Source organism: Myiozetetes cayanensis, unplaced genomic scaffold, assembly GCF_022539395.1.
Source record: "Myiozetetes cayanensis isolate MyiCay16 unplaced genomic scaffold, myiCay2020 scf1, whole genome shotgun sequence".
In the NCBI taxonomy this organism is placed as follows: domain Eukaryota; kingdom Metazoa; phylum Chordata; class Aves; order Passeriformes; family Tyrannidae; genus Myiozetetes; species Myiozetetes cayanensis.
The window spans coordinates 87,083,343-87,108,618 of NW_026086604.1; the positions used below are offsets into that span (position 1 = coordinate 87,083,343).

At 40.6% G+C, this 25,276-nt stretch overlaps 1 protein-coding gene across 1 annotated transcript in view; it reads right to left on the bottom strand.

Moving 5' to 3' along the window:
* Positions 1-210: 210 nt before the first annotated feature.
* Positions 211-25,276, bottom strand: part of ADTRP (androgen dependent TFPI regulating protein) — a 29,104-nt gene continuing 4,038 nt past the window's right edge. The window contains exons 2-6 of the mRNA XM_050315619.1: positions 21,596-21,730; positions 20,070-20,171; positions 11,338-11,453; positions 7,400-7,551; positions 211-1,322 (exon numbers count right to left, since the gene is read on the bottom strand). Coding sequence (XP_050171576.1) covers positions 1,279-1,322; positions 7,400-7,551; positions 11,338-11,453; positions 20,070-20,171; positions 21,596-21,730 — 549 coding nt within the window. The 3' untranslated portion in view covers positions 211-1,278. The remainder of the gene's footprint in view (positions 1,323-7,399; positions 7,552-11,337; positions 11,454-20,069; positions 20,172-21,595; positions 21,731-25,276) is intronic.

Below are 25,276 nucleotides of genomic sequence, written 5' to 3' on the forward strand. Positions count from 1 at the left end.
GGTGTAACTGTTTACATTCCCCTTGCAAAGTTAGCTAGAGCGAGTTATCTAGATAAGCTGGGAAATACTGAATGCATGCACGTCTTTCATTGAGTTAATTTACAGTCTAGGCCTAGTATGTTAACTTCCCAGATTAGGATTTTTATCAGGTGCTTAGCATATGAGAAGAACAATCTTATGTATACACATTATCTTTTTATTGCTCACAGGCAGCTTACAATGTGTTCTGTTTTTACTAAGCTCCAGCAGCGTTGGAAAGATGAAAATAACACCCTGGTGAACTGCATGCACAGTAGCTCTAAGTGAGGGTTTTGGCAGTGAGAGTGGAGTTAGACATTTAAGTACTGTGACTAGTTTCAAATCCTCTTTAAATGCAAGAGTAATAACAAAGATTTTTCTTTTTCACATTGACCATTATGGAACACTTATGTACTGTCAGGTTTGCTTGTTTATTGGAGTTTGCAGAGCAGATCTCCAGTGTTTTAGATGTTAACAAAATGTTGAGGCTAATAACAGAAATCAACTATATTGAGGAAGATTAGTAAACATGTGAATGGAGTGTAATTATATGGCAGGCAGCTTTATGTTAAACAGTACTTTAAATTAACGTGCTTTCTGTCAAAGCAATCATACAGTCAGGATAATTAGGTTACTTTTGCTGGGAGATTAACTGAAACCAAGAAAAATGAAGAAAGTGTTGACTTCAGATTTCCAGTTAAAATGAAAGGGAGATATTAAGAATATTAATATTACAGAAAGTTTCTTGTTAGGAGAACTTGGCTTCATGGTGAACTTTCTGAGCAGACATTTCTAATTACAGTCCTTGTTAGCCCAATTTGTTATCTAGCTAGCTTGGAAGTCACAGCACTGTTAAAATTATCTCTCCTCTTAATTTTTTCCAGACTTGACGAAGGGCAATCCAAACAAGAGTTGGCTTGCTTTCACAGGTCTTTCACAGAGTGGTGCCAAGCTCATGAGGGAGTGCATTTACCAGTGACGAGTTTTAACCACGGACACATCCTCACATACATTGTGCAAGAGATGAGAAATCTGTGTAAACAGATGAACACAATTTTCTTATTCATAGCAGTTTCAGAGTTATCACGTAAGAGGCAAACATTTCATACTTTCCACCAGTTTTCCATATGTCTGATGTCATAATGGCTTCACCAGAAGCTGCAACGCATTGGAGAAAGGATTTATCACAGCTGCATTTATTTTCCTCTACTTCATGGCTTCAGCATTCATGGAGAGATTGTTTGGCTTCAAGAGAAGGATTCACTTGCTTTTCCACTTGTGGTCCAGTATTACTATTGAATCTCCTGTTTGGACATAGAGGAGAAAATATTATTTGCCCGAGGGGGGTGGGGGGTGGGGTTAGAATATACAGGGTGGGGGAAGGCCCATTAGGAGGAGGATGTGAACCTGGCCCCAGCCTCCAAACATCCCCGGGGAACCCTACCCATCTGGGAGTGGGAGTAAACTACGAGTGCATGTCTTGGAACAGCTGCTAATGCTAAAGTGCTGCAGAAGTCAAATGAGCCTGGGGTGTCCCCAGCAAGTAATGGATTACTCAACCACTGAGGAATGATTTGAAATGTACCATAGGCTGCATCCATAATTGCGCTTTGCCAGTGGGAGAAAGTATCTGCCACCAAATAAACCTAGTTTGGGGTGAGACTATGTGAAAAACTTTAAAAATAAAGCTTGTCTGAAAAGGCAGCAGATTATTAATCCTCACATGGCTGGTCAGGACAGCACAGGACCTACTGAAATCCCACAGCTTTCTGAAGCACCAGTCAGGGACCAGTTGTGCTACTGTGAGGCACCCCATGTGGCAATAATTAAATATATTTGGGTATCTTATCTAACACACTGTGTCAGCCTCTCCCCTGATGATGATCATCACTCACATGTAACTCTCTTTTAAATGTTCCTTCCATATCCATAGACCTCTGAGGCTCTGAAACACTAATTACTGCATTTTATTTCTCTCCAGCCTGCACAGCGTTTAGTGACTGACCTGATATGGAACAGAATCTTGGCACTTATTCCTTCCCAAATGATCCTGTATTTTGTACAGACTAAACAGATATTTCTAAGATGGAGGAGGAAAAAAAAATAAACCACAAAATAAAAAAATAGCCTCTTAGGACAGGGCCAGCATGTTAACCAGCACCTGTTAATGTCTGGCCTCCACTGACGAAATTATAAGCCCTGGGTTGCCAGAGCTTCCGATCTGGTCTGCCTCCAGTGGATCATCAGATAAGCTTATCACCAAGAGCAAGACATGTAACAGATAGTGCAGATTTCATTTAAACAGCCAGTTGTGTCTACCAGAGGGGTAAGCTGCATCTTAGGGGAATGGCAAAGATGAAATATATAAATATGCCATCACAGGTTTGTGGCACAATTAGGACCAATATTTGGATATTAGAAAGAAGTTCTTTACAGAGAGAGTGATCGGGCATTGGAATGGCCTGCCCAGAGAGGTGGTGGATTCACCGTCCCTGGAGGTTTTTAAGATGAGGTTGGATGTGGCACTGAGTGCCATGACCTAGTAATCACAGTGGGGTTGGATCAAGGGTTTGACTTGATGATCTCGGAGGTCTCTTCCAACCTAGTTAATTCTATGATTTTATGAATGGATGAGACCAAAGTAAATACTCATATTTGCAAACTTTGGGATTTAAATCCTCTTAAATTTGAGTTGTATTCATCACCAGCAGTATAGTGAAATTACCGATATAAACATTGTTTGTTCACTGAAAGGAATAGATAGACCTGGACTCTTACTCTTTGTTTTTTTAAAGGCATGATACAACAAATTAAGATATCTTCTGGAAAGGGGTCTGAGTTTAAGAACTCTTCTGGATACTGCAATACCTCAGCGTGTAACTAGTGTCTGGAGTCATAACTACTACATTGGTAACACAACTTCATACCCCACACAGTTGCCCTTTGCATCCCTTTATTTGCCATTTGGGATTCTACAGTCTCAAGGGCTGTTCAGAAGAATAGAGCATCAAGAATTCAATCTTATTATAGTATTGCCTTGCACTGCAGAGATTTATGCAGTGCCACATAGGCTGGATTTCCCAATAGCTGTCTATGGGGTATTAAGAGAGCTTGGTTTCAAAAGCACATAAATACAAAAATAAAACTCAGAGAAAATAATCAGTTCCTCAATATGTTACATGTTTCTGGAAAGTGCATTTAATGCAAAAGTACTCCAAAAATGAAGTGCAAAACTAAATTAATGAGAAGATGGCTGTCTAACTTTAGTTCAGCCTTAGATAAATATGATGCAGCAATGTCATCTCAGGATATTCAAGAGCACATGGAAGATCTGGAGCAGTGCATCTGTCTGTGCACTGGGCATGAGAAAGTTACTCCACCATAAGTTTTCTCTTTTTCTTGAGAGCAATGGCTTATTCTTGTTGTGCTGCCTTACCCTTGCTTTATAATATCTTTAATTTTGGTTTTGCCGTTGCTGATGCTCCTCAGCCAGCTGCTGGTCAAAGCTTTCCCTTTTGGAATACAGCAAACATCCAGGAGGGTCTGTTGGAGCTGCTGTTTGCTTTGATAGTCACCCTCCCTCCTCCCTTTCTGCCTTGTTTCTCTCTCAAAGTACAGTTCCACCACCTGGGGATGAGCATTCCTCTGGACTTGGTAGAGGCCTTGTGGCTGTAAAATCTTGCAAGGGGTTTGCCTGGTACCCCTCAGGAGGCATTTCAATCACTGGTGGAGCAGGTAGTTGTTGCTAGCTATAGCTTCTCTCCACCTACATTTCAAAGTATTGAAATGAAGCAGCTGATGAATGTGGTTCTGGTGGGTTTTTTTTCAGATGTGTTGGAAGACAAATGAATCTGCTCCATCTTTAAATGCTGCTTCTAGAGAAGAAATCTCAATTGAAAGGTTGCTCTGTCTGATGTGAAGGACTTAGATCCAAATTTCTCCCAAGGATCTGGTTGTCTCAACGAGAGCAAAATCTGAGGGAACACTGCTTTGCTTTATTTTTGAGGATTCCAGTTTGACTGGTCAAAGGAACTTGAGATCCGTTGCCTGTGTGATGTTTTCCACCCATCAGGAATGGGAGAAGCTATCACATGGTTGATCTTTGATACTCAGACCCTGCAGCCAAACTGTTGGCTGAGGTAAATTTATGGCAGTAAAAGAATCAGCTCATTGTTTCAAATTATCCTCTTTGGAGTTTCTGTATTGCTCAACATTGTCTTGTACTCTAGAAACTCTGGGATTTAAAACAAAAAGAAGTCATTACTGGTACTATTTTCTGTGCCTCTCAGGCTGTGCAGCTGGGTTGCCTTAGTTACCACCAATCCAACTGTGCAAGGGGAGGGAGAGGCACATGAGAGATAATACATTTTTAAAACCTCCAATACTGTATGAGGCAGTTTGTCTATAAATAATAAAATTAATTTTGGGTCTGTCATCTTTTGATTGTTCTGAAAAGAAAAAATAAGGTTATATTATTCTACAGCCTGGATTTTCTAGCTGTCAGAAGTGATACTGTATCTTTTTGGTCAAGCACAGGACATAGCTTTAACAGTTACTTGCTTGAAGCTGAAAGCTGCCATCTATAGTCTTTGGAATAAGTTGGAACTAACTAAGTGTGAAAAGGAGTAAATATTTATGTAGCTGGTTTTAGGAAAAGTAATAGTGGCCTGGAGTCATAAAGGAATGGGGAAGAGTCCATAAGAAGCATACTGTGCTGTGGGACAAGCTTCATTTGCAGCCTATAGTCTGCCACAGGATGTAAGTCCAGAAGGAAATCAGGCTTGCCACTCTGGTGGAGCTATTTGTTAATTATTTCTTGCACCTTCGAGTAAACACCTCTGGGCACAAACTCAGCAACTGTTCTTTCTTTGAGTGGGAAAGAAAGAAAAAGAAGCAACAGCCCTGGAGTTTTTTCCTTTGGGGAGAATCCTGGTGCCAGGAGCCAGGACAGGGCACTCTGCCTGGTCAGATCCCACCGGCATCAGGTCTAATTGCTCAGTGGCTCCAGGTGTTACTGAAGAAGGTGTTTTCATATGTGTCCATAGGAACCTAGTGGATAATTGCATTGCTCTGTAACCCGAAATGTGCCTCTGGGGGACTGAGCAGGAAGCAAAAGAGAGATCAAAAGTGCCCTTCCGTGTACTTTTTCTCTTTTGGGGAAGGAGAAGGTGGGCAGAGAAGAGAATACAGAAAAGGTCTGTCCTCTACCACCACAGATAGTTTTACTTTGGAGGGGGGAGGGTGTTGGTTTTTGTTTTGTTTTGTTTTCTGCAGGGTCATTTTAACTGCATCATCGGCCTTATTTTGATGGGAAGGTGAGAGAGGAAAGGGTAGGATGAAAAAAAGTACATGGAGCAATTTTTTCTGGGGAACAAAAGTATGTTGGAATTGTGTCTTCATTCAGTTTGCAGCTCTTTTTATTCTGGCAATGCTGAGCCAAAGATTTGTCTCAGTCAGGAACATATTAAGAATCTGGCACACTGTAATTTGGAATAGCTTCCCTGTGGCTGTGCTTCAATGCTGATTGGGACCTTGTTATTGACACCAGCTTAAGGAAGTCCTACCCTTCTCTTGAGTGGACACAGCTGGGAAATGAATTGGGAAAAAGACTTTGCACCAACATGGGGAACTGTAACTCAAGGGACATATCTTGCACATGGGTGAAAACACCATGTAATTGTTAAGGCCAGGATTTTATGGCTCCTTTGAATAATATCAAGTATGCATGGAGAGGCAGACCCACCACACACAAGAGGCCTCCAGAGATCACAAGAGCACACCATGTATCAATGGAGAATATCGTGCATGCTGTGTTTACTCTGGGGTTGCATTCATGCTACCACAACTGGGGGTGCTTTTCAGCCTTTCTCTGTGCACAGAAAAGTTGAGTGCTTGCCCCAGTTTATCCAGTCAGCTGTTCAAAATGTGTTTTTGCAGTTAATTTGATTTCTGCTTAGTGTGACCTTCTGTCCAATCAATTAACACATTGGAAATCAAATAATTTTAATTCTGATTATCTCCAGTGTATGCATCAGGCATACTCTAGGCCTGAAATTACTATACTCTGAGATGAGAAAAAAACCCTAATGCCTAGATGTATCAGATATCTCATATAAAGACTCACACCATCCTGTAGTGATGATATGGTCTTTGATTAGTAATAGTTACTATTTATGTGACACATCTTAAGCCAGAGCTAGTGCAGAAAGGCTGCAAATCTGTTTTCGTTTACCAGCAATCCTCAATTCATATCAAGTTTATGCAGAATAGAATGCAGCCAGAATTTCCAAACGTTGACATGCAGACCAAGCATCTTATTTGCAAAGGTATCAAGCTGTGAAGTTGGTTATTCAGCACATTTGAAAGTCAATCTGCTGCTTTTAGGTAGCTGAGTATGGATGGTGAGAGACTAGCTACAGACACTCTGCTTTGGCTTGACAGGCATGTGAGACTTCTCAAAATGGATCAGGCATCAAATGTTCCCTGAGAACAGAGGGAGGTTGTCTTATTTATTTTCAGAGGTGTTTTTGCAGTGTTTTTTCTTTCATCAGAAAGCCAGTTTAAGAAATTGCAAATGTTCACACATTTGTCCTAAATAAAATACACACATTTTCCTGACAGAAACACTTTCATCCTCAAAAACTTAATCTTGAATGAAAAAGGAAAGAGGAAACCAGAAGGGATAATGATGACAATAACAACAGTAACAACAACAATTATGATAATATCCAATGTGAAACCCCCAAAGGTGCTTCCTCAGTTCTTTCTTCCCTCCAACTGTTAAGTGTGTCCCCCTAAACAAATTTTTTTCCCAACTGCCCATTTGTCCAAGGAAGCTTTCATTTTCCTTAAATCACTACCAGTTATACCCCTACCAGAGCAGAAGGGAGAAATTCTCAAGAGTTTGTAAAACTTCCTGAAGTGCTGTTTTACTCATGGAGCTGCTGCCACAAATCTTTTGCTTGGATACAGTAATGCATTTCTATAAATTATCAGTAAACAGTGCTATTCCCTAGTCTGACAAACACCACGTGATGCAGGTGTAAGAGTTTTAGCCTGGTAGACATGGCTTCTCTGGACCCTTCTTTGAGTAGGAGTTCAAAACCAGTGATTATGCTTGTAAGAGGTGCTTCTTTAGCCACATTTCAGAAAGCTGGCCTGGCCTTTTCTCTGATAGGTTTGGGATCCTTGCTCTGATTTGTTCTTCCTTTGTTAGTAAGTGGGCAGGACCTGGCAATTGCCATCAGACATCCAAATGCCATCACCCCCCACTCAGTGTACTAGTGCCCCCTTCCTCTCCCTGCACGCATTGGCAATCACAGCAATTCATTTTAGGTTTGTTTTCACATGGATAGAAGTAATGAACAAAACTTGGACTGACCCCATATCATACGGTTGAGGAACTCTCCAAAGTTGTAGAAAGAGACGATGACAGCAAGGCTACCGGCAAAAAAGGCTGCTAGTCCAGGTGGGCTGAACAAAGCAAAGAGAGGATATACCCACTCTCCTGTTACAGAATAAATCCACAGGACCCTATGCAAGGAAGGAGAGAAATTACCTTTGGTTAGGACCATTCAGTTAGAAGAACCACTTCACAATTTCCAAGTCCTGAAAGGCCAAGTTATCAAAAGAGTCTTGATACAGAGAAAATGAGCTCAGCTGTCGATACATCTCCTCAGCACTTGGGCTATTTGCTGTGAAGCACACTTAAGCTGCTGATAAATTAGATGGTTTTCAGTGGAGGTTGAAATGAACGAAATGTTCTGCTGTCACCCTTGTGGCATTGGCTATTAACAGCAGTAAAATAACATTAAAACAGCAAAATGCTCCTGAACAGGGATGTGCACTTGTGTATGCTAAGTGAGGCTTATTCAAATAAGCTCTCACATGTGTTTGCTCTCTAGTTACAATAGCTTTTCAGCCCCTATCTGGATCTCGAGGGTCTGTGGAGACACAGTGCTGTTTCTCCTTGTCTCAGTCCTGCTGATGTTGACCACTGTTTTGAGGAGTGGAAAGAAGTTTTCAGGAGGCAAGAGTTCAAGGGCAATTCTTCAGCATCTTTTCTCTTGGTCCAAGAGGAGGAAGAGAGGAGGAATGGGTAGGTAGGAAACAGAGATAGCTACTTCACTCCTTTCTACCAGAACTGTTTGTAAAGCATAGTTTGGAAATGAAGGAAAAGGAAGAAGATTAATATGTCTGCTTTATAGGTTTTCTTTTCTTCTACTTAGGCCCCCTCTTTCTGCCTTTTTCTTCTCTCAGAAAACATGTTGTAATGCCTGTCAGTTCATTGATACTATTCTCATTGTTTATGGCTCACAAGAGTGGTTGGTAGAAAACACCTGAACTTAAGAATATAAAAGTGGTCTTTATATAATAAATATAGGAAAAAATACAATTGTTGTAACTAAAATTATTTATATTTGTATTGAATATATAAAGAATAGGGAAGAAATAGGGCTGGTCTCCAGTGATTGTTGTAAGATGGTGCCATTCTGACAATGGGCAGCACTTCCCTAAAACAAACCTTTGAGTCCAAAAGGTGCTAAAAGGTTTAATTCTTGATTAAAAAACCCCTACATGTAAGGTGAGTACCATACTTTCCACCATCAGTACTAACATGGGAATGCAATACCAGTCTTTCTGATGGCAACCCAGCCTGCTACATTACGCTGAGCATCATTCCTCAAAGAGAAGTGACAAACAGGCTGCCCTGTTATCCTGGAGCTGTGTCCTGATACTGAGCAATGGGAAAATTCTAAGGACAAAAAAACAAAAAAGTCTGAAAAGATGATTCTTTCTTTCTCTAGTTAGAGAAGGAAAGAGTGGGGCATAAAAAAAGGTGGACTTTTACCTTGCTTGTAAATTGAGATTTACTAATCCTCATCAAAGGGATAGAGTGGAGAAACGGAAGGGATTGGTAATGGAGCTGTCAGGACTGAGCACAGAAATGTTTAAATATAGAGACTCATTTTCATGATTTAAAGTTCTTTCATCAAACAAACAAGCCTGTGAAACACACAAGTAATTAAAGAAATGAAAGCCTGCAGAAAAGGCCGCTGAGAGGCTGAGCGGAAACACTGAAGACCAGGTGCTAACTGGAGCCTGTGCAAATGTCAGCATGTGTTCTTCACTCCACAGGACTACTCTTTCCATATTGTGTCTCAAACTGTAAAACAGAGAGTGAAAACTGCCTTTATTTTATATAATGAGAAGCTAGATTATCTGGATGCAATTTGGCCAACTGGTGTGTCTCATATGAGGCACTCCAACCTGTGCTCTCAAACACAAATAAATGACTATGCAGGGTGTTCAAAACTACAGTGAAACCCTGCTCAGAGGCAGGTGCCTGGTGTAAGCCATCACTAGTGCTCAGTGTCTCTGCTGCCTTGCAGAGACCAGCTCTCAGCCCATCGACACTGCAGCAATGACAATGACAGCTCCAGGAGAGGCTTTTAGGAAGGACTCTGTTGTTTGTGAAACATACAGTGCCTCAGTGGGGCTATTAAGTTACCAGGTTGCAGCACCAACAGTAAAATATGTACCTGTGTTAAGATTCCAGTGCACAGGCCTGAAATTCTTTCTGTTAGTTGAAAGTTGTTGTCTGTGGTTGCGGGGAATCAAGTAGAGGAGGCCAGAAGAAAGCAAACGGGAGGTTCCTTGCTGACGTGGGAGCAGTATTGAAATCCTAATATTTTTATCCAGTCATCAGGGCCCTGGGACACAAGGGCCAAGCATTCTAAGTACCACCTTCCACTCAGGACCCTGGTAGCACCATGCAGCACCAACACGCAAAAGATACCGGGAGGGCTCAATTGTGTTGATGCTTGTGTTGATCCTCATCCTTTGGTGTGGATTCAGATCCTGATATGAGTTGTGTCTCCTGAAGGGTGAAATTACTCAGGTGATAGGAAATAGAGTGGAAGGCAGGGCACACATGGCTGCACTAGTTACTAGAAGAGCAGTCTGGTCTCAAAGACAGTAAAACCCAAACGTCAGAAGACAAGCAAAACAAAGCTGGTGTTAAGCAACTGGGTAAATGAGAACATAGAAAAGGAATTTAGGAAGCCGTGGCCGTAATCCTATTAGGCTCTGGGCTGGATTAGGATAAATGGCTCCTAATTTGCTTATGTAATGTAACAGTGAAGTCCCCTGCTTCCACAGTCTCTCTTCTACAGACTCTGATGGGTTTCAAGTCACAGTGTGACTTTCACCTGCGTGGTTCATTTTCTATTCCAAATTTTCATTCAGTGGGTTGAAGGTAGTCTCCAGCTGATAGTGAGAACTGGTAGGTAAGAATGGGAAGGATGGGTTCCCCCACAGTCCCAGTGACTTCTCAGAAATCTTTGCATGAAGACAGGTCACTTCCCTGCTGACCTGTATCCTCTTATTGTTATACAAGTTGTTCTATATCCTCTACCCTAAGGCCTGGATGTTTCCTCAGCTCTGGAAAGTGATATCACAGCATACCTGAAAATCATACAGACCCCCATCCTGAGCAGAGTCCCAACATAAGGCATCCTCAGAATGTTTTGAAGTGTTGGCAGCTGCCCGTAGTATATGGAGTGGCAGCGCCTACAGACTCCGGTGCTGCAGCCGTGATGCAACAAGCAGGAGCAGATGCAAACCCAGCTCTAAGGGTGCATGACATACCCACACAGGAGGTACACAGCTGGCTATGGGCTGGAGTGGGCATACTGATTAGATATAGTTTATTCTCTCAAGATTGTTGTCCAGCAGGTTGGGGATCAGCTGTGGTACATTATTGAAAATGTAGGTGGTGTCCACGGGTAGAGTGGGAGGTGCTAGTGGGGCAGATGCCCCCTTGCTACCCAGCTCACCTGGCTCTGAGTATCATTTTCTGTCTCAAGTTTCTAAACCTGGCTGTGTGTCCCTGCCAAATATCAAAAAAAGTTTTACTCCTCTCCTGCTTCCATGACCTCCAGACCTTTTGAGATTTGGTGTTTTTGTAGTGAGCAAGAGAGTGAGTGGAGGTAAATTTGATGGTACGATTGAAATAAAAATTCCAGCCCAGCTGAAATAATTCATAGTACTTGGAGTTTATGGCAATTTAGTTGTTTTTCTATAAGAGGCCTTAAAAGAGCAGGAGATACTATGTTGGGTCTCAGTATCTGTATTGTGTTCTACCTACACCTGGAAATAGTTTCCATGGGTCTCAGCTGAAGTTTAAAGGGTTTCTCCACAGAACAGACTGTTGTCTTCCATGTATCTGGGTAAGAACTTCTATCTAAGTACAGCAATTGGCCTTGTTTTACAAAGTAAATCACTTGAAGGAAATGTTTTAAAATACATAATTCTTACCAACTGATATACAGAAAAGCGACAAATCCCAATAGAATCAATCCCTTCCTCTTTGCTGGGTAACGGTGTGGCAAGGCAAGGATTTCCAGGAGAGCAAATGGCAATACAGCTGTGTGCTGAGGAAAAAAGAGAGTCTGTCACTAAACGATTGCAGTGCCTCACCTTCAGTTATTGCTGATCCCAAAGCTCAAGCACCTGCCCATAAGCAAAGGATTATTTAACAATACTGTGTATAATTGTATACAAATGTGCATACTTGGTTTTTTCATAGTGAAGAAGTACTCCTACAGTATTGAGCACAAAAATTTTCTTGTTAAGATGATGTAAAAGGTAATGTAATTAGGTTTGCCTGTAGCATGATCTGTGTTACTTCATAATAGGTGATCTCTCCTTTTGCATTTTGTAATGCAATAATTTTTTTTCAATTCCCACTAGAGTACAAAAGTTATTGAACTCCATTGTAATGTGCACCTGAGGATGTAAAAAGTCTGCTCCTTGAACTCATTAAGCAATTGTTGAATTACCTTCTTGTTCTCTTCAAGTCATTATTGTATTTTACATATTGGCATTTATTACTTATCCCCATGCAATTGCAGTGTGTTGTGCTTCTCTTTGTAAACTGAAAAATGGGGTGGTAAACATACAGAGGATTTCAGTTAGCTGTGATTGAAGATGATGAAGGAACAGGAGAAAACTATAGCAACAACTGTAGCTGACTAGTTAGTTAAATTCCTATTAGTTAAGGAAATATTTTCATGGGTAGGTAGGGGGAGGTATGGGATGAGGCAACAGAGAAAGATAGACTTTTAAGCAGAAAACCCATGAAAATAAGGATTTCTTTAGTATTTTTCCCTAAAGACACAACCTGTTGGATGTATGGTATGAAGTTTGCTCTTGTCCCAAAGAAATGGTTCTAACACTTTCAATGTATGTATCTGTTAGAGACTGTGCTGAGTATATGATATGATAGTATGGTGTCAAAGTTTTAATGCTGTATATTAATAGTATAAGTTGTCACAAATACATATTAAATTCTTTAAATGCACATTGAGCTATATATAGCATGCATGAAAACAGTCTTTGTCTATTTGTTTAAGACACAGATATTTATTTTTGTCTACTGCTACCAAGTGTCAACTCCCTGGAAGCTGCATGTCCTCCTTCAGCCCTCCCAGCACCCCTGGGAGCTGCTATTCATACCTGGCTGTCCTACTATCAAAATAACACTTTCACCTTCATTATAATTTTTCAGAGAAAAGAGATAGAAAAGATTTATTTGATGATCCAGTTTCTCTCACTCATTGGCATTGAGATTTCCTTCTATTCTCTTTCACAAAGCTATTCTTCAGCTCTACAACCCGCTTAATTGATTGCATAGGTCTTGTTTCAGTACAAGTGATTCCTGAATTCATTTATCATTTTTTGCTTTCTGGATATAAAGCCTTTTTCTTTTTGTCCACAATTCCTTCTCATGTACACGTACACCCTAGGCCAGTAACCATGTGGGAAAATCTTCTCTTGCATTTCTGCTGTCCTAGAGTCCACTGGCGGTTTTACGTATTTCCTCCAAGCCAAATTTGTCCATTAACAGTAAAATCACAGAGGAATTTCTGTCAAATATCCGAGCATGTTTATGACAGCAGATGCATATTTGTACAGCAGACACCAGAGGAATGTGAGGATGGCTACAGGGTGCAAAGCCTGCCCTTTGCCTAAGACACACAGTTGGATTTCCACACGATTTCCCTCTCACAGCAGAGAGACGTTGACTTTGGCAACATCATTAGTGATAGACCATATATCATGGTTAATCATATCTGCTGAAAGGCTTTAAAGGCTTCTCATATCCTTCTCATTTAAAAAAAAAAAAAAGTATTTTCTCATTCAAGTTATTTTTAACCATAGGTCTCTAGTGCATAGTCATTAAATGTATTTTCAACCCTATTTAGCTGAGTTTCATATCCTTAAACTGACGTATGTCTGAGGAGTGCAGTGTTTGTATGGGGCCAAATTAAAATATACAGTTTTGTCTCTTCCTTTAAAGAAAACTTAATAATTAAGCTCAGATTGACATAGATCAAAATATTGGCAAAAATTGCTGGAAACAGTGACTCATTTTTTATTTCAATTAACAGTTTCTCAGTTTCACATATAAACAGTGAAACTGTCAAAAATAATTACCACAGAGGGAGAAAAAAACCTATTTCACTCTAAAGTAAGGAAAACAAGCTAAAACAATAGCTATGTGTACTGATCAGGCTATCAATGAACCAAAGTGAATCAGAGAGCTTTTTTTGACTCTTGGCAGGAATCCTGTTAGTACTTATTTTTATGTTCTTTGAAATATTAATGTATTTACTTGTCTAACAACCTCTGTTTGTTGAGGGAAGCTTTCAGCTTACAAATTTTGCAAGAGCAGAAGTATTTTTAAAGCTGGAGTTTTTTCATATATTTCTATAATGAGAAGATAAAAGTTATGGGACTTCCAAAATTATCAGAGGTATTTGGTTCACTAATCACACTTTTAATCTGAATTCTGCTTCCAAACATTCAATTTTAAAATCCTTTGTGTCTCTTTTTGGCACTTATTATGATTTTTAACTTGTATTTGGTTTCTTTGCTTCTTCCCTTAAAAACTCAGGTTAATCTGAACTAGTTAAAAAATTGCAAATTTCTTTTTGTTGCTCATAAACTCTGGTATATGAATACAGCGGGAACAAAGTTTCTTAAACATATGTTGAACTTTATCTGAAACATTGGCACGTTAACTCATCTCCTGCAGAGAAGAACATTCTTCTCCTTCTTTATTTTTTGTTTCCTACCCTGTGTTGTATGTTTCCCAGGACACGTTTCAGGTTCATGAGTTTAAACTGAGATAAATAGTCCTCTCTGAATATTTTTTCCACTGTTTGGTAAGTCCATACGTATTTTTCACGTCTCATGTTTTTGAGTAATTTGTGTGTTTATTTAATGCTATATCCTCATTTTGCCATTGAGAATACGAATAAAAGCAAGTTTCCTGGGGTCGAGAAGGCAGGGTTGGGTAGAGTTTGTGTTCAGCTGCAGGCTCCAGCCTAGGCTGAGTTTTAAGCCCGTGAATAATCTCCCCAGAGCTGCTGAGATCACTCGTACGCCTAACGCGTGTGTTGCAGTTGACTTGGTTTGACCTTGTTTGACTCCAGAGTGAAGGAAATGATGCCTCGGTTGACCATAGCTGTTTGTTTCTAATTTGTCTGCATTTACATACCCTCCATGTCTGCTTTCCATTAACATGTGAGACTTTAGGGAGGGATTTCTTCACAAACAGTTACCACTGGCCAAACTAAACTCCACTGGGCACAGTTGGAGACCGTCAAGCGCTTTTGAAAAACTGCCCGTGTTTCTCCTTTCAGACAAACTCCCCACAGGGCTTGTGTGCTGACAACCACTCGTGGCCAATACTCATGCTTCTATCTCCTCTGTCGGTATGTTGCTGCAAAGAAAAAGCAAAACTCCACTTTGGTGCTGCCTTATGAGGCTTGTAAGCTGGTGTTCATTGGTTGACCCTTGGGGTGTTTACTCAGATATTCAGCTCTTTGTTGGGAAACATCCCCTTGTCTATGGAAATTTCCTTCAGTCGGATGCTTTCATAAACACAGCCTGTGTTATCTGAGCATAATAAAACTAAATGGCTTCCTGTCACCATGACCTCTGTTTAGTTTTATACTCATAATTTTCTGAATCTCTGTATGCTCTTTCCTTTTTTGGTCTAATTTTGGAACAAATCCCTTCTTTTGATTTATTTTGCTATTATTTTTCCTTCATTCAAATGCCTCCTTCAAAATTTTTGTTTCTAATATATCCTTATACATTTTTCTTCCTCTCTTAACCTCTCTTTAATTTTCAGGGTGGAAATGGCTTAAGCAATATTGTTCATTTTATTTCGTTAACTAGTACATTGTCATGTTTAGTTAAAGAAATAATTCTCTCTTAGAGTTACTACATCTTTTATATTCTCAGCCATCAGTGCATTTTCAGGGAAACACAGATTTATTTTATGGATAGAGTGGAAGGCACAAGGAGTCCTGTTGCTGAGCAGGTGTGGTGGCAGATTAGCCAGGAAGCTATTGCTCAGTTTAATTCCAGCAGCACTCCTCTCTGAAACATCAGCTATTTTGTTTCTGCCCCTTCCAGGTCCATTCATGCTCATCGGAAAAGCAACATTATTTATTTTTTTTCTTAGACATGTAGGTAGTTTTGCATCATTGTTGTGAAAAATGGATGAAACATCAGACCAATGGTATGATCAAAGGCAAAAGAGTTTCAGAGACAGAGTTTCTTTCCTGCATGCATGCATTTTTGGGAATAAGGCCCTGGCTGAATATCCTATTGCTTACTAGCAAATGTTTTGTCTCAATGTCAATGCCAGAATTTTAATTGCGTTTCACCCTGACATTAGATATGCAGTCTAAGAAACTGATGTTGCATTGCAGCTGGAGGCTGACATGAGACTGAAGTGACACATCCTTTGCTGTGGAATATTTGTCTCCAGCTGTTCCTTTGCGGGGTGGGTTACAGAGGCTGCACCTGTGCACACTGGGGTAGCAGCAGCCTGGGAGGATTCCCTGCCATAACATTTGTCTGTGAAACACATACTTTCTCCCTGAGGAAATGGGCTTATGTCAACAAAAATGGAAACTTCAAAAAACCAAAAATCTATGTAGTGCTTGGAAAAGCTAAGCGTCTTTGCTCTTAAATGTGTGGGGTGATTAATTCTGTGTGCCATATCCCTCACACACACATTCTTCTTTGCCAAAAGCTGAATGTAGTTGGAAGCCTATGAATGTCCATCGTTGCCAGACAGCTTAAAATTGAGATACTGTGAAATGCAAACAAATGGAAATGTTTCTCTCTTGTATAAATATGCAAGAATTATTAAGCATTAAATACCACTTGCAAAGAGAATCATTTAAGATTTTCAAATATGAACCTGAGATTGTTCTTGAGTACACACCTGGAATAGTGGTCCAGTTAGTGGACCCTGAACAAGTGGGTTTTGCTCTACAAACTGATTTTGCACTCCCTTTTTTGGTTAGTGATGCAGCACCTTCCTAAAATAGCTGTAGTAAGATACAATCCTTCCCACAGATAAACTCACAGGAGAATAAGAGTAATTTATATTCATAGAAGTTATTATTTTCCAGATGGAAGTAAACCACACTGATCCAAAATACCATTTCTGTTGATGTAGTTGTGTACACACTGGGGAAGGTAAGGCTTAGATATTTAGGCAGAACACAAGCAACTTGTATATACCAAAAATCTCCAAGATGAGAGGGAACATTGTGAGTCTTGCTGGTATTCTTACTGTCAAGGCATCAGTGGCTTGCTTCAGTGAAGGAAAATTACTTGTAAGCACACAGCAAGGAAAATTACTTGTAAGCACACAGCTTGTTCTCTCACTCCCTTACATTTTCTTTTGTACATTCAGATACTGCTTAGCTCCATCAGGGCAAGGTGCAAAGGAGCTCCACAGGCTCAGGCCATGCAGGGTCTGTTGTTATCTTTGCTGAAAGTCTGCCAGGTAAGACATGTTTCTTCTGTGCCTCCATTTACCATCCCTCCTCTTCTGTTCTCAACTTTTTAGCTTACAAAGTCTTCTGAACGTGTGCTATTCATAACAATGTGCCAGTATACTGCCTGGGACACTAAAATGCTGATTTTTGTAAAGGTGAGAGGGTAAGAGGGCTAAAGAGCAAATTAGAAAAAGAGATGGCTGAACTAAACTTAGCTGCAGCCTGAAAATAGAGAAAACTTTGTTTTTTACAAGAACTGTGCCCTACAGACTGAAAATATAAACTTTTTTTTTTATAAAAAGGTAATTCTACCACTAATATTTTTTGTGAATGCATCTGGTCGAGGTTGATGTGTATCTTTTGTTATAGATTAAAATGTCTTTGAGTTATCTCTTCTGAACCACCATTGCCCCTCTTTGTTTAGCATTCAGTTCTGTCAGACCCTTCAAAATGTAGCATTCCCCAACACTGCCATGAAGTTGAATAATACATGCATGTGGTTTAATACGAGCTGTCTCCAGCAGTTAGTCGCCTTCTGGAAGGTATCCAGACGTTGCTTGGAAAGAGATGACTGGGAAAGAAATAAACAAATTCACTTGACGAATTGACCAGCATATCTTTTGTCTCAGCCATCTTGCACTTCGAAAGTCTTGTTCAAGTAAAATAATTGTGCTTGAGACATAAGCAGGGTAGGTTTTTTTTCATCCGAGAAGCTCAAAGTTTTGTATAAAGATTGTAAAACATAATTATTACAGGTAAACAGAAGTGGAAACTGAGACTCAGCCTTTGATTACACTCAGTAGAAAAACAAAGAGAGAAACCCAGATAATCTGGAATCTTTGGCCTCCTTCAAATATTAGCAAAATTCCTTTCTGCATTGTCCATCCTTTCTGGAAAACAGAGGATATTTCTGCTCAGACTTCAAAAACATGCCTAAACTGTAATGCTATCTCCACAGCTCTGGGCTACCAGGTGGGAAACTACACTCTCCCACTGTAAGAGCAGTCCATGTGAGGGAAAAAAATAGCCAGTTTGGTTTTGCAAGGAAGGTGCTGCAGCATCACCACAAGCAGCTCAGTATTCCTGAAATGATTTTGTGTGGTTATTCTACAGTTACATAACAACATATGCCTTCTCTATTTACAATATTAAAATAGACCAAGATTTAAAAAAAAGTACTCCCACTTCAAATTATATGGTACTGACACTTAATTCTGATACACCAGTGTCTTTTTCCACCAAAGTCAGCTACATGCTGCCTCAATCTGCCATGAAACGTCTGGAATCTCCGAGCCATAATGTATAGCAATGTGCAAGGAAATTAACCCAAAGAAAACGTGTCGGCTTGGCAATCAGAACTTGGAGATTGTCCCTTAAAGTGTTGGTATCTCCCTGCAGCTCCCTACTGTTTCCATTGATAGTGTTGCAAGAAAGAAATGCCTCAGTTAAGCCTGAAGGCACCTGTTGGAAGGTGTGCCAAAACACAAGGATTGTCAATAGCAGGGATCAGTCTATGTTGGCGGTAGATGTTTTACACTTGATATTGAATGGAAGGAAAATTTCCCACCCAGGAACTGTCAAGCACAGGATGTCTGCAGTGTATTAAGAGCTTTAGAAATAAAATACTAGGTTGTAATAGAGGTTTGCTTTATGTGAAGTTTCTCTCTCGTCAAAATAATTTTCAGGAAGAATTGTTTTTCCTTTTTTATCACCTGTTTTTGACGTTTTTGATAAGGAAAAGCTTTTTGTTGTTGTCAGAATGACTCTGTTATGAAATGTAGATGTAGGTAGGGTAAGACAGAAGTTATAACTAATATGTTTGAGCGATTCCTGCAAAGAGTTCTTGCACATGAAATAAAAATGTATGCCCTAGCGCCTCTCAACCTCCTCATGTCATAAACAAATGTGGAAATGGAAAGGGCAAATTCTCAGCTGTGTGCTGGGATTAAAACAAGCAGCAAAGCCTATATCCTCTCAGCTCCCCTTCCCCAGCACCTCCACCACTGTGAAGATTTTAAACCAGTTGCCCATACTGCATCCTGGCCCTGAAACCAGCATAATGCTGAGGACATGAAGAATCTTACATTTTTGTGGATGACGGTTTTGAGAGAGTGGTGTCCTTTTGCACCCTTTCATAGAGGTTTGGACAGCCACAAAAAGGCCCTGGTTGAGATGAATTGGTGGATAGAGAGCCGGTGATGAGGTTAAAAGTGGATGATGGCTGTGGTTTATCACGCGGGTATCAGCAATGCGGACATGCCTATGTGTGTTTGGATTCCAGTCACACATCTCTGAATATGCCTGTCTAAATCAAGTGACTGCTCAAACCTCCAGCAACTGTGCCCAGCCAGACACCCCAAAACCTCCCACATTTACCTCCAACACTCATCAGGAACTTCTGCAGTGGGTTGCAAAGCGCTATTCTTAAGAAATTAAGTCTGGAGAGAAATGAGTCTTCTATGCGATTATTTCATACTTTTTGGCTCCCCTGATTCAGCCTAGCACTGAACCTCTCCCTTCCTCTCCCCCTTCCCATTAGCCCCACGAGGCCTCCCTGACCTCGCAATCCACCCACAGTTTCTATGTTACTGTCAGCCTCCTTACACTTGACTGATGAGAAATATGTGATTATTCAACACATCATAAAAACGGCCAGAGCAAATGAAGGAGAAATCTGGAAAGTATTTACAGAAAATCTGTAAACAATCATTGCAATCCAGCTATTCAAAGCTGTGCACACATTAGCTTATTAGCTATAGACCTGTCAGATTTTCTTTGGTTATTTCCCCTTCTTTAAAAAATTAAGAGTTGCTTTGTTATAATCTCAGCCATTTTGTATCTTAGAGACTTCTTTTAGCAGAGACAATTTCTTTCTTGAGCTACAGTAAGTGAGATTTCTTTTTCCTTATGACTACACATCCTTTCATTGACTTCAGAGGTTTGACAAGCACCAATTCACTGGCGTTCCTTGTGTGATAAAAGGCTTCACGAGGCAGCTTCAAGCGCATGCATCTGCTTGCTGTGTACAGCTCAACATCAGATTCAGACAAGCAGGAAGGAGGAGGTGAGAAAGAAGAAGCTGCGAAACTCTTCTGGGAAGTGACACAATGCAATGGTGGGACACACGTTGCAAAGTCTCCCTCTTCCCTGCACGAGGCCGAGGTGTTTCTTACTCACCATAGCGTGGTTTAACCAGAACGGGATCACTCTGTCAAGGCTTTTGGGGTAAACCAGCTCTCGATTGTAGGAATACAGTGTCCAAAAGGATATACACACAAACTGGAACCAAAACGCAAAATAAAAGAAATTTAAAAAAGAAAGACAAACATAATTAGGATAGGATTTGGTTAGTGCTTTCATTTCTGAGAAGGCAAAACATTTTCTACATGAAAAATGATGACACTGTCAGATAAACTCATGTTATCTCACATTTACTCCAAGATGCAGTGTTCTGTGTTGATACTGGGAGAAAAAAACCTCCTTTATAAAGTACCAAGACTGACATTTTCTGTGGAATCCAAGATTAGTTGCTACTTTTTTTTTTTTTTCCTTTCACTTTCCCTTTGCAGATGGGATCTTTAGATGGTCCAGAAGTTCTCCTCAAGGGACTGTCTGTCAAACCTGTGTTTTGCTCAGTAACAAAGTAAAAACAGATCTTAGTAAGATGGTTCACATAGTCTTACCCTTATCTTCACAAGCCTAATTCAGAAACTGCAGGTAAAATCTGTACTTTGGCCCCCCTTTTCTTCCCAACAGAGCAGGATTTACAGTGGGAGAATTTAACTGGAGGAAATGATCCCTGGTATCAGTTACTGATACCTGGAAGCTGATTTGCATTTTGTTTGGCCTGGCTTTGTATTTGATCACACTTAGTGCTTAGGGTTGGAAATCAGGGGTGTGAGATGCTGGAAGAAGGAGACCGATCCTCTCTCTGGCTGGCACAGTTGGGATGCCCGGGGGGATATGACAGCAGCATTGTGAATACTGCTGCGCAGGGAAGATAAATTATCCGGTCTCTCTGACTCCATCCCTGTCAGGACTTTTTTACTGAACCAGCTAGCTGAGCTGCTTGTGGACCATGTTTAAGCAGTGCTTCTCAGCCCTTTGAGATTCAGAGGTGGCTGCAGGCATCACTCTCACAGAGTGCACCTACATGTGTAAATAACCCATCAGTTCCTGTCCAACCCACGGCATTTTGATAAACAGCATTGTCTGTGAGGGAGTAGGTGATGCATGGTGAATCTGACATAGGCTGTGACTATTTTTCCATTAACCTGTTTCTCACCAGTTGCTTATTTAAAGGCACACTGGCTTTGGAGAAGGAGATGTGAGGTTTTGCTGCATCTTAGGTACCCTCTCATGTCCTCCTGACCTGTTCTGCCCTTTAGAGAAAAGCCTAAGTTAATAAATCCACAGCTATTTGAACCATGAGATTAACGGAGAGGTTACACCTCATTCACCCTTTGCGGTCAATCTGTGTCCACTCAAGGACAGCAACCCTAACGTTTGTGCAAGAGGCTTTGCTTTCGATCATGACAGGCTCAGCATTGTTTCTTCTTCTAAATGGTCCAAACACATTGCAAATTCAAGGTTAAAAGAGAGCTCTTCATTCTTATCTCTTTTATACACATACATGTGATGCTACATACCCTTAGTCATTTATGCAAATGTTATTTTCACGTACAGAGACAAAAGTTACTTACTGTGGACAATGGGAAAGCCAGGACACTGAAAAGAAGGTCTCTGCTGGAAATTATGCACTTAGCACATCGCAGTTTCTTAATTAGTCGCAACGCATCGGCCAGGAAGGACACCCCATAGAAGACAGCCTGCAAAATCTAAGGTAATTACACCTAATGAGGGAAACTCATCCAGCTTTCATTAGCATGTTCCTCAATGAAATCTGTTCTTGCTCTTCAGGGAGCTGTTTTGTTCATGAGCTGCAAGCCTGCGTGAGGGAAATAGCTGTTGGCTAAATCTTCTTTACTAGCTGAAACTGATTAAATAAAGTTGTTCAGCAGATAACTTTAATAGTATCTCAGTTAATAGACTAAACAGAGATGTGTGATGTGATTCAGATGGGTGAAGCGGAAGGACATGTTGAAAGCCAGCTCCCTCACACCTCCTATGTTAATTGTTGACGTTGCATGTATCTGAGCAGGAGAGAACAAAATACAGCAGCAAATGTTTCCTGTAAAGCAATTGCTAGGTAGGTTTTCCACCATTTAGCCAACACAGGTTCTTTCCAGGGACTCACAGTGCAGTTGATATCAGTGTTCAGTAGTTCAAAATGCTCTAATGTGAGAATTAAGTGCAGAAGTTATCCAAAACAGAACCTCTTTTGCTGAACCTCAAAGGGATTCAATAAAGGATTTCAAGTGCTTAGAAGCAGAGATCCAGACCACTGAAGTTTTAGTTAAGTTTACATAGAACTATTTATAACTAATGAATTTTAGGGATGAGAGGTTGTGTTTTGGGTTGAGGGGTTTTTTTATTTCTTTCTTTACATCATGTACAAGCAATGAGGGTGGGATTGTTTGGGGAGGGTGCTGGGAGGATTTGGTAAAGAATTAGGCAAGCACACACAAAACAAAATTCCGCAAATTATGTGTGAAATTGTCAGAACGTTGTATTTTAAGCCAATATTGCTTTTCTGATTGCTTCATTTTCTCTCCTAACACTACATAGCAGATCAAGATGAATCCAATTTGCCAGATGCACACAGGCAGAGCCTTGAAGAAAAATACTTCTTCCACTGCCTTGCATTCCCCACCGAGTCAGTTCAGTTTGGTTAACACACAGGGTGGTCCCTTCTTCTTAAGGCTAGGTTCTTCCAGAGTGATGCAATATGGGAAATGCAGACTACTGCAAACACTAGACCAGCTAATGATACTTAAATGGAAAGAGGGTAACAACTTTCAGGATGAGATCTCTTTTGCCATGATCTCTACTGTGAATCAGATATTTATTTAAAGCAAAGTGTCTGAAGTTGTGGCTGGTTACTTCATCAGTTTCTGAAGAAGCTGAGAAGGGTGGTGCTTGGGAGGGGAAAGGATTAGTGCAATGCTTTTCCTTCAGAAATTCCTTTTTTATCAAAGTATCTGAGGGGAGCAGGGGACTATGATTTCACCATGGATGTTGTGAAACTTCTGTGAGCTTTAGTCTGGAGAGGCTGAGTCTTCCTGGACAGCTAAATGACCGTAGTTTACAATTATCTGCATCCATCCCCATCTATTTTGTGTCTTCTCAACAAAGGTTAAGATACATTCTTCCTTCCCTATCCTTTCACAGTCCAGAGAGTCACCACAGTAGACTACAGCCACGTGCCACTGGCGGAGTGTCCCCCCTCCCTGTGCAGATCCGCAGCAATGGAGGTGGAGAGGTGCTGACACAGGCTGGGTAACTGGCCCAGGGTCACCGAGGACAATGTATCAGTGGCCACGCATCACCCGGTTCAGCTGCAAAGCCCCATGTTCCCTATCAAGGCATTGTGGAACATGGCTGAACAGTCACAATTTTATATAAAAAAAAAACCCAAGCAGCTTCATCAGAACCCACATATGTTTCTATTCAATTCTGAGGCACCCAAAACAGCTCTTTTGAATGTGTTTTTTTCTCCCCCCATTATTGCCCTTTGCCCCTGTAGCTGCAGGCACTATCTCAGTCAGTAGCCATTCAGCCCTCCAAGTCGTGGGCCAGGTTCAGAAAAGTCTGTGCTGGGGTGCAGCGTACTCAGACACAAACTCATGTTCAAGGCACAGTCCTTGGCCTCAGCAGGGCACCAATACCCAGTCCTTGAAGAGCTAAGAAAAGCCTGGTATTAAACAGAAGCTCTTGTAATGCCCTGTAGAGTCAGCAGTAACTTTCTGTAAAAAGCATGAAAAATTAACATGAGGGTGGTGACAGTCTGGTGACACATGGTTACTAATTGCCAATAAAGCAATTAGGGAGAGGCCTGGTTCCCAGAGGATGAGGCTATTAGTATCTTGTTCATGGTCAGCCTTACATTAATCATAGGACAGGGATAGGCTGCATCTTTCCCCACTTCAGAATTAACTAAAACAAACATTTCTGAAAAGAAACAGTCCCAAAACAGCCATGTTCTCAGCCTGGTAAATATTTTTTCATATGCAGGGGAGGATAGTGTTATCTTCTGTATGGAAAATGCTTATCTGAATGTGTAACTTGACCCATTTCTCTGGCTGAACATGGAGAAGAACAACTCCAGAAGAAGTTTAAACTCAGCCTCAGAAGCTTGGATTTGTGCTGCTGTAACTCTACCTTTGTTCATCACTGTAGTTTCGAAGGGGTTTCAGACAGTTCAATGATCACTCTGCATTTCCAGGAGCAATAGAAGATTATACAAGTAATTTTCAAGCCAGAAAACTGAACTTAGCTAGAATCATCCCTAGTAATGCTCTGGCATTGTGCACCCCCAGTAGATTCGAGTCAGAGCTCCAAACCCACACAGGTTATTCCTGTATGAAAGGTGTGTCCAAATATTGCAGGTCTCCACTAAAGGGAAAATGTTGACACTAAAATAAATTAAAAAAAAGAAAAAGGCGTGAAAACATCGAATTATTCCAGATGTCCTGTGAATTTCTCAAGCAGTAGTACTGGTGCTCACAAATCCATTTCAGTCGCTCATGGAATATAAAATTTGCTGGCTGTAAATAGAGAGGATTCCCTAAAGCATTCCCACACGAACAGAAGGAAGACTGGAAGCATTCAGAAAGCTAATGATTAACCCAAAGAGGAGAATATGGATATGATTATCCCTGCTGGAGAGAGGCTGCTTTCCCCTCTATACCCTGCAGAGTTCCATTGTGCTAGGTGCTGTAGAAACATTTAGTTTGGCCAGATCAATTTTCCAAACTGAGACTCATCGTGACAAAGACAAACCTCAATTTTTATCTGCTGCAGTGATCAAAAGGGTGTTTCTGTTTAACTAACCTGACATGATTTACTTTTGTGTATAAGATCTTGCCATATGTGTATATTGAAATCTTCAACTAATACAAATAAATCGGGCTCCAAGCTCTGCTCTTAAGGGAGGGATAAATCCAATATTCTGAGCAAGTTATTAGAGTTAACAGTCAACATTTAGTGTAGACGCACATCCATTCATATGATAGTGTCCTAGAAAATATCTATGCCAAATACTGGGCCTATTTTGAAATAAATACAAAACAGCTTTCAGGAGAAATGAAAAGTATTTCCATTATGAAAGACAAAAGCGTAAGAAATAAACTGGGGCAGGAATGCAATTAATAGTTTTTAAAGGTGCAGTGTGTTCATTATGCAGTGATTTACTAATAGATTTACAGCAGTGAGCAGATTTTTATGAGCTTGGATATTTCAGGCAATGAATGATTCAGCTTGTA